The sequence below is a fragment of the Heteronotia binoei genome, chromosome 6 (genome assembly GCF_032191835.1).
Source record: "Heteronotia binoei isolate CCM8104 ecotype False Entrance Well chromosome 6, APGP_CSIRO_Hbin_v1, whole genome shotgun sequence".
NCBI classification, from domain to species: Eukaryota; Metazoa; Chordata; class Lepidosauria; order Squamata; family Gekkonidae; genus Heteronotia; species Heteronotia binoei.
The window spans coordinates 77,839,331-77,853,664 of record NC_083228.1 but is presented as its reverse complement, the minus strand read 5'-3'; the positions used below and the strand labels follow the sequence as shown (position 1 = coordinate 77,853,664).

Sequence of the window (14,334 nt, the reverse complement as noted above, 5' to 3'; positions counted from 1 at the left end):
GGGGAGTCAGGGGAAGGCTACAAAGCCTGCTGAATGGATTTACTGATCCCTGCCTTTTTGGATGAAGCACCAACACTCTCAGATGGCGTTTCTGCACAGTAGGCAAAAAACTTCTGGAGACCCTGTGTAGCCTCGTGTGTAGGGAACAGGCTGCAATCACTCAGTGGCAACTGAAATGTTACAAAGTTCAAGTTCTCTGTAATATTATTTCATATATACTAATATTGAGTTCTGGTTTCAAAAACCTATTTTGGGACTTTGGCCTTGTTGAAAATATCGCCTATTTTAGGAAGTGATTTATGGAGTGATATCACATCATGTATGCAGATAGCCAAGAGATGGAATGCAAACATAATTCTTCACATTACTAACATTAAAAGCAAATTAATATTGATTAAAAGCCAGTCAAAATGAAAATTTTCTCAATGACTTGAAAAACTGGATTGGAAAACTGTATTAGGGAACTCAGTAAGAATGTTTGTAAATACAGCGCAGGGGATCATTGGCTGGATTATAGCTCTATTTTTTTTGGGGGGGGGGGGAATCCCATAGATTACAGCTGGCCACAAATTGACAGTAGGCACTAATGTGACTCCATAAATACCAGAAAACCATTTTGTGTTGCTTTAGCAGAACCACTGTATCCAAGACACAGGGTAAATATGGGCCCCACTTTGCTCAATAATGACTGGGCCTCATCAGAAAAATGTCTGCTAGATTGTGAAAAAGATGCAAAGAAACTGAATGTGTATAAAAGACCATAAAAAACACAATTGAAGATATAGAAAGCAAAATAGATGGAGAAAATCTCACTGCTGCATATATTTTTACCCTGTGAAGGTGGTGGGGAACTGAGAAGAGTGACCCTTCTGAGGACTCCTGAGCCTTGAAATGAAGGAATTTTTGCAAAGGATGTTACTAAATAAGGAGAAGGTTTCCTTTGAGAATGAAGAACCAGAGGAATGTTTATAACTGGTAGGAAGAGCTATTGGGCTGCACTTTAGGAAGTGCTTCCTATTTCAAAGATCAATCACTTTGACATTTGCGTAAGCTTTTTATTTATGGCAGATAAAAGCAAAGCACTGGACTCAGCTAGCTTGAATCTATTTTAAAATATGAAGCCCCGACCATATGAAGCCCTACTGAAGTGTCACAGAACCTTCCCCAAGGCCTTTCCTACCTACCTACAATTAACGGGCCCGATTTACAGGTTAGATAGCAAGCTCCGTAGGCAATCAAGTATTCTGAATATGGGCGAAGGAAAAGAAACGTTTTGGAAAAGGGTGGCCTCTGGAGAGACTGGGCCAGCTGACTAGGATCCTTCCTACCACGATGCGCGGAGAAGCGCAGGGGGAAGAACAGCTCTTGGGCTTCTTCTAAGGTCTGGTGATTTCACCCGAATCATCCCAAGCGAATACACACGCGCGCGGCCCACGCATTTGCTCTCTTCGGGACACACGTGTGTGTGCGCACAGTCACCCGCACACAACACACAGCGGCAAGCGCGCGCCTCCAACCCCCCTCCGTCCCCTCCCCGCGCGAGCCCGCCGGAGGTGGCTGCTCTGGCAGAGATTGGTGTGTTTTTCCCCATCTGCGTCACATGGCTGCCCCTCCCCCTCCGCCCTCCCCTCCCTGTCGCGGCTCGGCTCGGCTCAGGTCACTTTGACAAGCTCGCGCTCGCTCTCCTCCCTCTTCGCCGCGCAATTAGCATATTAATCAGCCCCCGGATCGGATTCGGAGGCGATCGGAGCGCATCGTCTCGCGCGGCGAGGCCAACGCAGCAACAGCCCAACCCTGTAGGCGCCGACGGGCACCGAGAGGGAGAGCGGGAGAGAAAGAGAAGCATCGGGCTGCCCCGCTTGCTGCGGCTCCTGCGCTTCCCTGCGGGGAGGCCCCGCGGTCGAGGGGGGGGGCCTTGCTCAAGGGCTGGGCCGGGGTCTTTCTCAGGGCGGCGGATGCCAGGGCCCCGCCGAGCGGGCACGTCGCACCTCCCCTGCGCCAGGCCGGGCATGTGAAGATGTCAGTGGGCTGTGCGTGCCCAGGTGAGTCTGAGCGTGCTGCGAAGGGGAAGGATCGGGCATGCATCTTTCTCGAAGCCGGGGCGCGGGTGGGCGGAGGGGGGGAATTCCTTTCTGCCCCTGATCGGGCCCCTTTGCAACTGGAAACAGCCAAACGGGAAACAGACCCAGCGCCTCTCGCCCTCCCCCCAAAACACGGGCCAAGGGATCCCAGCCAAGCATGAGGCGCAGGAGCCTCGCTTTCAGGCTGCAAGAGAATCTGGTGTTGGGGTGGGATCAGTTTGTTAGCATGCGCGCGCCTAGTATTTTGTTGGGGCCGGATTGCTGGTATCGGTTGGCAGAGGAGGTGTCTGTCAGAGGTGCTCGGTGCTTGGCTAACACTGCTGGAGGGAGGGTTTGGGGACTAGCAGTGGGGCACTGTAGAGAGGCATGCTGGGAATTATAAGATCCGGGCTAGGATAGCTAAATCAACATAACAAAAAAAGAGTTGTGAGTGGGATTTGTCCTATGTGACAGTAGCTGTGGGCGTTTTGTTTTGTATATCTCTTATGAATCTATGGAGGGTGCCCATGAGATGTTGACATCTTAAAGGATATTGCCGTTTTTCTGTTTGAGAGGAGGTCATGCCACTCCCCTGTATACAGTTTTCAATTTTATGGTGGGTAATTACAATTTTAGAAATGCCAATTCCCAGGGATATGTTGGGGGCAGGGGAGTTCTAGTTTATTGAGCATAGGATTCCCCCCCCCCTAAAAAAAAACTTGAAAAGAGTCTGCTAGAGTTGATGATTTTTGGTACTACTGGTTTGGACTGGGTGACGTTGGTGAGTGTGTGTATGAGGAAGTTGGTTTGTGTGGGAGATGGGCTGGCACCCTCTAGTTCCAGTCTCTACAAAAAAACAACTGTTGCCTCATGGTTGTTTCCCTCCCTCCCCCCTTGCTGTTTAGTTGTGGGGAAAATAAAATGGTTGACTTTGCTTGGCCAAAGAACTTTATGCCAAGTGGGTTTCACATCACCAGCTCTTCTATTTCCAGGCTTCCAGGGTGTGTGTGGGAATCTGATTAAGCAGAAATACTATTTCATAGTTAAGCTATCTTGCAAATTGTGGGTGCGCTCCAAAAACATAGGGTATACTAAAGCTCCCCCCCCTTTTGAAATGCTTGTCTTTGTGGGGCTGCAGCTATGAAATGTGAGACCTTGGTTTAGCTGTCTCATTATTATTGCCTAGTTGGTAGATGGGGGAGTGGGAGCAGGCGTGGAGGCCCATGGCACCAGTGGAGAGGCCTGTGTAGCCCCAGCATTCTTTATCCTGAGCAGCAGGGAAGGCTGTCATCCGTGACAGGGTGTGTTTCAGTTGTGGGGTGCAGCTGTACTCAGGACTTCTGTTAGGAAGGAGTTGAAGGCAGACAGGACGACTTGCTCTGTTTTTTGAAGACTGGTGGTAGCTATCTATAAATGCTACAGAGCAGGATCAAAAGGATTCCTAATCCAGTTTTCCTTGACCTGACCTTTCCATCCTGTCTCCTACCAGGAGAGCTGCCCTTGGCTCCTTTACATCAGTAGCCCTTGACTTTTTTTTTTTTTATGTAGCCCTTGACTTAACATGTCATGAGGACTTCACAGGGCAGCAGTGAAGTCTTCACACAACTTAGTTGTGGTATGCAGAGGGTTTTTATTAAAGAGTCCAAGTTTGCATGTGGTCCCTTTTTCAGGGACCTGGAACTAAGAGTGGTGTGGTTTGCCCCTGTAAGGGTCAATACTTCGGTCCTCTCTGAGATGAGAGGATTCTCATGGAAGAACAATGGCCTGAAAATATTCCACTTTCCTGATTCCTATTGCCACAACAGTATGGGCCGGATTGACCGTGCATGGGGTAAATTCCTGCAGTGAGCTTGGGGCAACAGAGTATCAGCCAGGACATAGCTGCCTCTTGCCTGCTGCTGCCTACCAAACCAACGAGTGCCTTATCGCTAAGGTTACTTCATTCCTTGCTACCTGTTGTCTGCATAGACCTACTTCCCTGGCCTTGCAGTAATCTCTGTTTCTAAACAACCCCCTTCCCTTTCCTTCTGCTTCCCTTCCCCCACAGCCTCCTCCATCTCCCGCTGGAAGCTGCCAGAGCGGCTGCTGCTTCCTCAAGCAGAAAGTCACGTGCTCTCCCTCCAAAGCCAGGCCAAACATTTAAAGCACCAGGCACAGTGTGGGTTCCTTCTCCCCCTGTTCCCTCCAGGCTTTCCCAGTTTTGTAGCCCTGGCTTGGCCCACCCTGCCTGCTGTCCAGCACATGGGGAGGGGGAGGGCTGGGCACTCCTTGTCCCAAGGAATCTGCAGTGAGCATATGCAAAAAGTGCGCAGCTTCTTACTGCTCAATCTTTTCTCTGGAATTTTGCATTAAGGATTGCTTATAGAGATGAATGGTGATACATGCTCTATCCTCAGTTTATTGGTAGTATACCAGGAGACATACTGCACTTCAGGGGGGGCAGTTTGGGGGGAGATTTGTATTCCTAATTGGACCTATTATAGGTGTCAAGATCTCTTGCTAAACCTCACCTTCCCTGGCCTATGGAGTATGACAAATGCAGTGTGTCTTTTGTATGGCAACTATGTCTTGTCCCTGAGTTGCCATATAAAAACTGTTTACAGATAAGATATTGAAGTTTGCCTGGGGTTCAGAAGGTCCCCCAGGAAAACAAAGTCCCCTTTGAGAGCTGTTTCCAGGGCTGCAAAGAATAAGAAAACAGCTAGGATTGTGTGTCTGTGGATGCAAACCTCTCGTCTTTTTTTTTTTTTTTTGCTGCAACTGTAAATTTCCCCATGATCTTGCTCCCAGAGCCCATGACAGACTGTTTATCGGAATATAGAACAAACAAGCTCTGGTTCTGGCCTCCTGCCAGCTAGAAACATTTAATGAGCCTCTTGCGCGGCTGCTCTTATTGGGAGGGGGGCTGCATTAACTTGGAGGAGTTTCCAGCTGTGGGTGCCTTTGCCTTTAAAGGGGAAGTGGTGGCATTTGTAAGTTACAACAAAAGAGCTACCACTACATGTAGATCTGTATTTCTTCAATTTTGGGGAGAATAAGGCAAGGCTGGTACCTCTCATTCATCCTGTAGATTGGCAAGAATATGACCTCAGTGTCTTCTAAACATCTTACCCTGCACTGAGGTCATTCCTTGCTTTTCCCATATCACAATGCCGGATTCCCAGCATCAGAAATCCTTTTGCTACTTACTTTGAAAAAAAAAGAGAGAAATAAATGCTGAAATAAAACACATGGTGAGGAAAGTCCTGCTGAAGATATAACAAAGAGGCTGGTAAGGGATGAGCCATCTTATTGCCACAGTTAGATCTGCTAAGCTGTGCTGTGTGGTGTGTCATTTGCCATATACTGAACTACAAGATGAAAATTCTTATGCATGGTGAACATTCTTGTACCATCAGAACACAATAGTAATGAATGCAAACAACTGTACTGGCATTCTTTTCTGGAAGATATGCTTCAAGGCTGCTTCTTATGGAATCTTTGGTTCAGATTATGAAATCACTGGTCAACTGTGCCTGGAAAAAGGTCCCACATTTTAAAGTTTTGTGGATATGTTGCGGTTTCACAATGACTGGCTGAAAAATTTGGTTTTCCTCCCTTCCCATGGGTCACTTGCTTGAGCCATCTGGATTTGTTTTTCGAGATGCATTCCTTGACCTTCAGCTTGCTTGTGTGGAGCTCCTTCGAGTAGTATGGTATAACCTGTTAGCAATACACAAATGCACCCTTGGTCCAGAAGGATTTTATTTAAATGGCCTTTGGGAGATCTCTTGTGCAGCAGTTTTAGGACCACACTCCCTGTGGACTCAACGTAAATGTACACAACTGCCAGGATATGGTTTGTATATTTGATTCAGGCTGTGCCTTTGAGCTTTCTTCAGCCAGCTGGGTTGGGGCAGGTGGCTTTATGGCAAATTTCAGTGTAGACCTGTCATATTCTATAGATCTGACTTTTGTATGACAAAAAAAAAGCTTTTTCCCCTTCCAGGTCTACTTAACTACAGAGTTTTTATTCTCTTTTCAAGAGATGTCCAGCCTGAACTGGACAATTCTGAATGGGCTCTTCCTTTGATACCAGTTATTTGCTCATTTATTACTGGATAGTGTTCCTTCTGTACTGCTGCATTCATGTATTTTCAGCATTATCTCCCCCCTCCCCCCAGCTAGTTTTGGCTTCCAGTGCAAGCCTGTCACATGTGGGCTAGCAAAGTGCTGTTGTGTCACCTGGTGCAAAGCAGTGGTTTATGATGCAGTTGGGAAGGCACACCTTTCTGCATTGTTTTGTTCTGCATTACCTGTCACAAAACATTTTACTTTCTATCACTAATTGTTCACCATCCAGACTTTGCTGATTTTTGTTTATTTTTGTTGATTATGTTTTTATCACTGAATGTGTACATGCACAGTAAAGAATTTGTGTTTAATTTAAAAAAAAAAAGAAATCTGGAGAGTAGGTACTTGAGACCACCTATCTGTAAGGAGCCTTGTGGCATAGAGTGGTAAAGCTGCAGTACTGCAGTCCAAGTTCTCTGCTCATGACCTGAGTTCAATCCTGGAGGAAGCTGGGTTCAGGTAGCCAGCTCAAAGTTGATTCAGCCTTCCATCCTTCCGAGATCGGTAAAATTAGTACCCAGCTTGCTGGGGATAAAGTGTAGATCACTGGGGAGGCAATGGCAAGCCATCCTGTTAAAAGTCTGCCATGAAAACATCATGATGTGATGTCACCTTGGAGTCAGAAATGACTGGTACTTGCACCTGTACCTTTATCTGTATTCCACCAGAGACCACGTACCTTTAAGGTGCCACCTACTCCTCCAATGCTGTGCGGATGAATGTTGTGAGATAACAGGGGAAATAGCCTCATCTTAAAGGCGATGTGGAACCACAGTAATAAAACTTTTTCCTGTTGTTTGCAGAACAGTAGAGTCTCTGCAGCCTGGAAGGGCTCTCATGTGGTCACTCCAGGCCTCTGCTGTGTCCTAGCTAAGTCAGGCCTGTACACTTTACTGGTGGGTGCCTCATTTTGTGAGTAATTTCACAGCCAATGTTGCAGCTGCCAGACACTCGCCTGCTAATCTCTAAAGGAGCCATCACAGCAGAAAATGGGAACCAAGAATGTTAGGCCATCTGATCCAATAGCCTTCTGGAGCCAGTCAACCTGGGTGTATTCCTTGAAGGCAATGCAAATTCTAAATAGTGGCAAATATTGCCTCAGAGTTTATTACCTGCCCCGGGCCATTAGGATGGGATAGAATAGAAATCCATCTAATTAAATAAGGGTAGACTATGCATGCTTTGTTAATTTTTTTCACATGATTCAGAATATGTGTGAACCAGGAAGTGGATGCAAAAGTTGCAGGCTGTAGAATCCTTTGAGTCAGGATGATAAGAGCCAGCCGGTAGAATGAGTTGCTGTGTGGAGCTCGAAAGGTCCACTGGAATTTCTAGTCAGGATTCTTCTTGTTTTGAGGACAAATCTTGATGTTTTCTTTTTAAAAATACATTTGAAAGTTGAGATACTGAGTCCGGATACCCTGCATTATGGATGTGACCTTACCTATTGCCCAGCCCTCTCAAACCAGTATCCTCCTCCAACAAGACACTGATATTTTTCTACCTTAGGCACCATCTATTGCTACTGCCTCCTGAAGGGGTTGTTCTTCCTACTCATGTCCTGAAGTGTGATGGTGGTTTGTGTAGACTAGCTCAACTTTTGGATAATCAGTGAAATTATAGTAACAACCATAAATCAGAAGAACTTAAAGCATGCCGGAGACTCCAGGGGACATATGTACACAATAAAACAATAACAACAACAATTCTGATTTCATGAGCAACATCTCTGTTGGGAAACAGGCTGGTTTTGTGTGTGTGTGTGAGAGAGTGTAAATTATCAGAAGAAAAGATAAGTGGTTTTTGGTAGCCTGTTTGTGATAAACGAGACTGTAAGAGTAGTTGACTTAGGTATACTTGTCTAAAGGGATGACTCTGACTTAGAATTACTTCCCACAAATTTCTACTGCTCCTGTAACATCAAAGAGAAAGCAAAAGAAATTGAGGGAGAGGATGCTTAATAGAGAACCTTTTCTGTGCTGCTTTCCTGTCCCTCAGGTCCAGGATTCCTGGCAAACAATCCCACAGCAGGACATTGAAGCCCTGTATTGATTTCTAGCCAGTGCTAGATGTTTTCTGTGAAAATCAAGGAGCCCATAGCCATATTCAAAAGGGGGGGGGGACCCACTATGTTAGGGCTGTCTAGCTTTGACTCCCAAGGGATCTTTGGCAAAGGGAACTCTGTCGTGCAGTTCATCAGAGATGGAATGAGTATTCAGGGTATATGCATTGAGAAAGTCTCTCTTTAGCCCTTTGGAATATTTACAGAGGAAGCAAGGATTGCAAAAGGACCTGTTCTTTACAAGCAGAGAGGGAGCAGATACCAGGGCAGATTTTATACTTGCAGATGAGCCATGGATCAGGAAAAGCAAAGCTGGAAGGCGAGGAGAAATCAGTGATGCTGGGGGATGCAATTGACATTCCACAGAGAAAATTTGCAGCCAGAGCCTGGGATTTCATGACCTGTAGTCAACAATTCAGTTGTATGTTGATTCTTTGCTGATAAAGGGCAGAATACAGGAAGAATCTTATGCGTGCATGCATACACATACATATTGTTTTTGCTTTACCCTGGTGTCTGAGCAGGTTCTGACCTCTGCATGTCCTCAGAAACTCTTCACATATAGTCATGCACCAGCGGAAAAGAGAAAGCCTTGTTGCTCTGAGGTGATCTTCCTGTGCTACCCTTTAATATGGGGAAGTTGTCTGTATGTGGAGCCAAACAAATAACCAGGAGTTGCTGTTCCTTAGATCTGCTAGGTCCAAATGAGTCTGTGAATGACACAGTAAACTGGAACAGAACAGAATGGTTAGTGCTGCGGAAGAGCAATTAAAGATGGGAAACTTTCGTGTATTGTTCCTAGCTGTGAAAGAGCTTTAGGAGGTCCATAAAGCAGACACTGGGATAATTGTGGAGCCTCAAACAGCACACCAGATGTGGCTTTATGGAGTTGGATACATAATAGTGAGCTAGTCGTGAATTAGGTGCTGCTGCTGCAGTTCTACCTTCCCTGAGCTGTAATGGGGGGAGGTTGAAAGGGATGGTTGGAGAAGGGCTGTTGTAGGGCAACATTGTTCAAGCCAAGAAGAGGTGGTAGATGGCAGAAGGGGCTGTTGCTTAGATGAAGGCAAGAAATTTTGGGCAGGCTGTTGTTTCATTTAATGTGCTGGGTGTGTGTGCTAGCTCCAGAAGCAGCAAACAGAGATTGCTGGATGTAGACAGGGTGGTGGTGAGTGGGAGCAGAAGCTGTGGAGACCATGTGAGGATGGCAGTAGTGTATAGGGTATGAGTGAGTGAGTTGCAGTGTCATCCTAGGCCATGCTGATTTCTCTGTGTGTGCACAGAACTGGAGCAGGAGTTAATTGGGAGCTCTGTCACATGCTGGGTGCATGTGAGCCCCTGCCAGCCACGATGCAGCATCTAGCTCTGCTCTGCCGCTTGGCTGCCCAGGGAATTCACCAGCCAACCAGCTCTGAGACAAACACAAAGTAGGCTCCGTGCTGCCAGCCTGGGGGCACACACAGTGCTGCCTGGGCATGCATCAGCCCTGGGAATAGGGAGGGGGCAGGCAGGGCCTTAGAGATAGGACTGTGTGGCAGAGAATGTGCTTCCTACTGGGACAGGCTGAGGCTAGAGTAACTTGGAATTCCCCTCTGCCCTCCAGCCAGCTCTCCCGTGCCCATTCACACATTAGTCTCTGCTTAGAGATGTTGGAATAAACAATGCACAACTCCCCTGACAACAGAAATGCCTGCCTCCATGTTTTGAGAGGACCATACTGCAATTTCCTGATGCTTGTGTTCCCCCTCTCTATAGCATGTTGCTATCTCTTCGACTAGTTAGGGGGGGTACTATATGCTCTGCAGAAATGTGTACAACAAAACACCATTGTTTGTTTTGTCTAGGTAGGATAAAAGAGTTTCAGGAGGAGATGGTTTTTCAGCAGAAAAGTAGCAAGGGCAGGTGTGTTTGCTTAATCATTCACTCCTACCTATACTTTTCAATTGCAACTTCTACTCACAGTTGCTTATGTCCCTCACAGGGTTCCAGGCATATGTTAGGGAAGATGAACACACAGGATCTGGAACTTGGTGGGAAGAGCAGTTGAGGTGTTGTATGAGATGCCATAGAAGAGAGGATAGGCTATGTATCCTCCACCCAGCTGCCCCAAACCACCCCTCTTCCTCAAGTGCTTCACACTAATATAATTTGTTACATACATTTGCATTGAGTGTGGCTCTACTGTTAGATCTGATTGGGAGAATTCTTCCCAGAGACATACACTAGAAAAAGATGGATTGAAGCACAACCCCAGGGAAACTCCAGTGCAGAAACAATCAAACACTGGATTGCCTTGCTAAGAGAATTTGAGGTAATAGCAAACTGATTGTGTTTTGTGCCAAGATGGGTCAGCTGGAAATGGCATTCTGGTAGAAGATAGTCCTGGTAGATAAACTGTGAGAATGGGAGGTCAGTGTAGCAAATCTAATAAGACAAGCCCTAAGGATGCCAGGATCATGACACTCACTGCTGTGAAGCAGCAGGAAGGATGCATTAAGCACCTAGATGCCCTTTAAGAGTTATCTGCACAGAAGATACATGAAGCTCTGCAGGGCACATCCATGGAATGATGAGTGATGGCTTAGGATGACTCCTGGGAGGAGAAGCTTCATATCTGGATCCCCTCATCCCACACAAGTCACTGCTAGTTTCCATGCCTTGTGCTTTGTCTGAGACTGCATACCCTGTCTATTCCACTGGTGTCAGTAGCACTGTGAAATGAATCTCATCATGGGAATAGAAGCCTCCTAACTGAGATGAGTCACAATCCCTGTGTGACTATTTCTGGGTGGACTCTGTACAATTTTCCTAGACTGTGGTAGCCTTTGCTTACTTCTGTTCTCACCTTATTTCACTTAATATGGATGATACTGGGCTGCATTCCCTGTGACCTGATATATTGTTTAAGAATACCTGGAATACAACAGCAAGGGGTGCTCAGAGGTGGCTTGCTACTGCCTTCTGCATTGTGACCCCAAACTTCCTTAGTGGTCTCTCATCCAGATACTAACAAGGGCAAACTCTGTTTAGCTTCCAAGGTTCAGCTAAGCTGGGCTATCCAGGTAAGGGTGTTCTTTAATTACTTGGCTCTTTTACAATGCCAGTTCCAGTGATTAACCACCATGCTGTACCTTGGCCAGTTAACCTCAACCCTTCTTCCTGCTACTTAAGCCCCTGTCCTGACTGCTGTACCTTTGCTGCAGGGTTAGGTCATGGGGGAGCTGGTCTATCTAGGTTGAGCTGGGTTAGAAAAGTTCTTTCTGGCTTCTCTCTGGGCCAGGAATGTCACCAGCCAAGTATTCAAGAGGCTTAGTAGTCTACAGTTTGCAAAGACCCCAGTTTGCAAAGACCCCAGATTCATAGCATCTTCTTATTGTACAACCAGCTACCTCCTTTACCATCCTTAGTTGGAGTCTTTAATCCCTCTTTCCCTGGCTACTGCCAGTTCCTACTTCCCTGCTTCTACTCCTGAGCAGGTCCTTGCTATCAGGAAGGTCTTTATTCCAGAGGAGGCATTTGCTCCAAGAGAACTAGTCCTGGTTGTCCTTCCTGCTGGCTGTTGCTCCCTTGCCCTTGCAGGCCTCAATGGTTCTTCTCTCACCTCTGCAACTGGAATGGTTCCTTCCTGAGGTCTGTGTCCCAGCTCCACCGCTTCCCCCCAGTGGTAGGGTGCCCCAGGCTGTGACAGTCCCTAACAAGTCCTTGGTAACCATCGCTACGTTGTTTCCCCATATTCTGTCCTGCCCTAATATAAAGTTATTTTAGTGTTGCACTCACACTTGGGAACTTTAAAAAAAATAGCCTAAATTCACTTTCCTATAGTTTAAACCCATTGCTTCTTAACCTCTTTGATGCTTAGAGTGAACAATTGTTTCTGAGATCCTTAACAATCCAAGGCGATCCACCCATTCCGACTCCCCTGATCTTTTTCCTTAGGGTGATTTGCTTCTTGCTATTTAAAAACAAAACAAAACCTGCTATGGTGTCACTGGCATGACCTACCAGTCAAAGACTAATGGCATGAGTCTAACCAGATGTTTCAAAGACTTAAGGGCAATGATTTCTACAGATTTCCCTCTCTCCTTCCAGCCTCTTAGGCAGTTCTGTTTAACCTCCAGGAACAATATTCTGGTGGGCTGCCACAGGAGGAGAAATCAGAAAGTGCCATCCCCTTCTAAGAAAACTAATGTGTCCCAAAGTTTTAAGAACTACATGGCTGAATACAGGACAGCATCTTAACTTTGGTTATCGTTTGTTACCATGTGTACTCCTTTTCACATGTATTGGTATTGGACTCTCTTGGAACACTCACCCAGAACCAGTTTGGTGAAATTAAGCTCAACATCAGGGGGAAACCTCTTGCTGCTTCTACAAACTGACTAGCTTGGGAGACTGATATATTCACCAATTAAGGGAGAGCAGAACCTGTGATTCAGGGATCTTTACCTGGCAAGCAAGCACAAAGTGCCTCTAATGGGCTACCAGTAACTATGAAACAACAAGATCTTATTCAGAGCAACCTTTAGAACTTATTGAGGAAAGGGTACATGGAATTGAAAAGGTATCAATCAGAAGAACAGTGCAGTTGTTGTGTTCAGAGGGACATACATATGAAGATTTACATGAGGACAGAAAGAGAAAGTAAGTGGGAATTCTGAACCAGGGAATGGTGGGGGCAGGTTGAAGAAGGTGAAAGGAGAGTTATTAAGAGAAAAGGAGCAAACAGAGAAGGAGTTTACTTATCCCCAGTCTGATGAAGTGGGTAGAGTACGTTGTTTGTTTAGATGATTCAGGGTAAAGGACTTTAGACAGAGCTTCCAAAGGTCCCAAAGAAATAGTAAGGTGTGCTTGTTCCAGAACTATGGAGTGGGCAGTCTTTAAGCCAGCAGAGGAGTGAGACTGCACAATTTTTTGGCTGACAGAACAGTGATAGTTATAGGGACCCAGACAAAAGAACATAAAAGAAATAATTGTAACATCCAGGGATTCAGTGTGGGTCCAGGATGAGAATCTATGGGTTTCCAGACTTTGAGTTAGGAAGGGGGACTTCCCAGAAAGGTAACAAAAGGTGATTGCATCTAGGCAGAGTGGACAAAAGGCCCGGCAGGGTGGAGGCTTCACTCATGCCTGAGTCAGGCTGGGAGGAGACAGTTTAGGAAAACTAATCAAGTCTACCTGATTGCTTGATAGTAATTAGATTTTGTACTCAGGAAGACTCGCTCTTGCTGATAAAAATTACATTGATAGACTGAGGTGGGTTCTGGCATTGCAACCCCACATGACAATGGGTAGGCATGCAGATGTCCCATCAATGAATCAGTCTCCTGCCCAAGATTTTGGCCACTATCAGCATAGCTCGAGGAGCACCTTGACCTCGCCTTCTCCAAAGCAAGGTATTGTCTCCTAAAATGGCTGCCAAAGTGAATTTAACCAAGATAGATTCAGGACAGATAGCACACAAGTGGGAAGGGGGATCCTGGTAACACATTGCAGCTTTCCTTTTCAGCTTGTAAAACCCTCTATTAGATTGTGGTGCATCAAACTGTTGCCTGCACGTGAACAAAGTTTTCCTTTCAGCTTCTAAGACTGTCATGTTTTGGGGGACTTTCTGACCTGGAATTTAATTCCCAAACCTTGAACCTTTAACCAGAGCCATTAGTTGAATAACTTCCTTTTGTTCTCCTGTTTCTGCTGCATCTCTTCTCCATTCAGATTTTCAGCCTAACATTTTTATCCTGCAACAGACACTGCAACTATATTTGGGGCAAAAATTGCACAAGAGTCTGCCACATGAACTTAACTCATGCTCCACCCAGGAAAACCTCCAAACTCTAGGTTCTGTAGCTTGGTCTAAATACTTTTCTTATACCCATTTAGCCCCAAACTCTGTTAGCAGCGCACAAGATCAAAGGTAGAGAGGACTCAGCTCTGTAATACCGAGCAACTTGACCCTTCCTGAACTAGAACATCCCACAAAGAATTTAAAAGAGGAAAAAGCCCCTCTGCTTGCAAGATCCAGTTTATGAGCACTTAGATTGCAATCCCTTTCCCAAAGTTAAATTGCCTTCTCTTACCAGCATGTTTCCATAATTCCCAGAT

At 46.0% G+C, this 14,334-nt stretch overlaps 1 protein-coding gene across 2 annotated transcripts in view; it reads left to right on the top strand.

The window, feature by feature from the left end:
* The first annotated feature begins 1,618 nt into the window (after nucleotides 1–1,618).
* LDB1 (LIM domain binding 1) overlaps nucleotides 1,619–14,334 on the top strand; it is a 62,965-nt gene continuing 50,249 nt past the window's right edge. The window contains exon 1 of one of the 2 annotated variants that reach the window (XM_060241827.1): nucleotides 1,619–2,042. In XM_060241827.1, the coding sequence (XP_060097810.1) occupies nucleotides 2,018–2,042 (25 nt within the window). In that variant the 5' untranslated portion in view covers nucleotides 1,619–2,017. The remainder of the gene's footprint in view (nucleotides 2,043–14,334) is intronic. The other variant, XM_060241826.1, reaches the window with a different exon arrangement.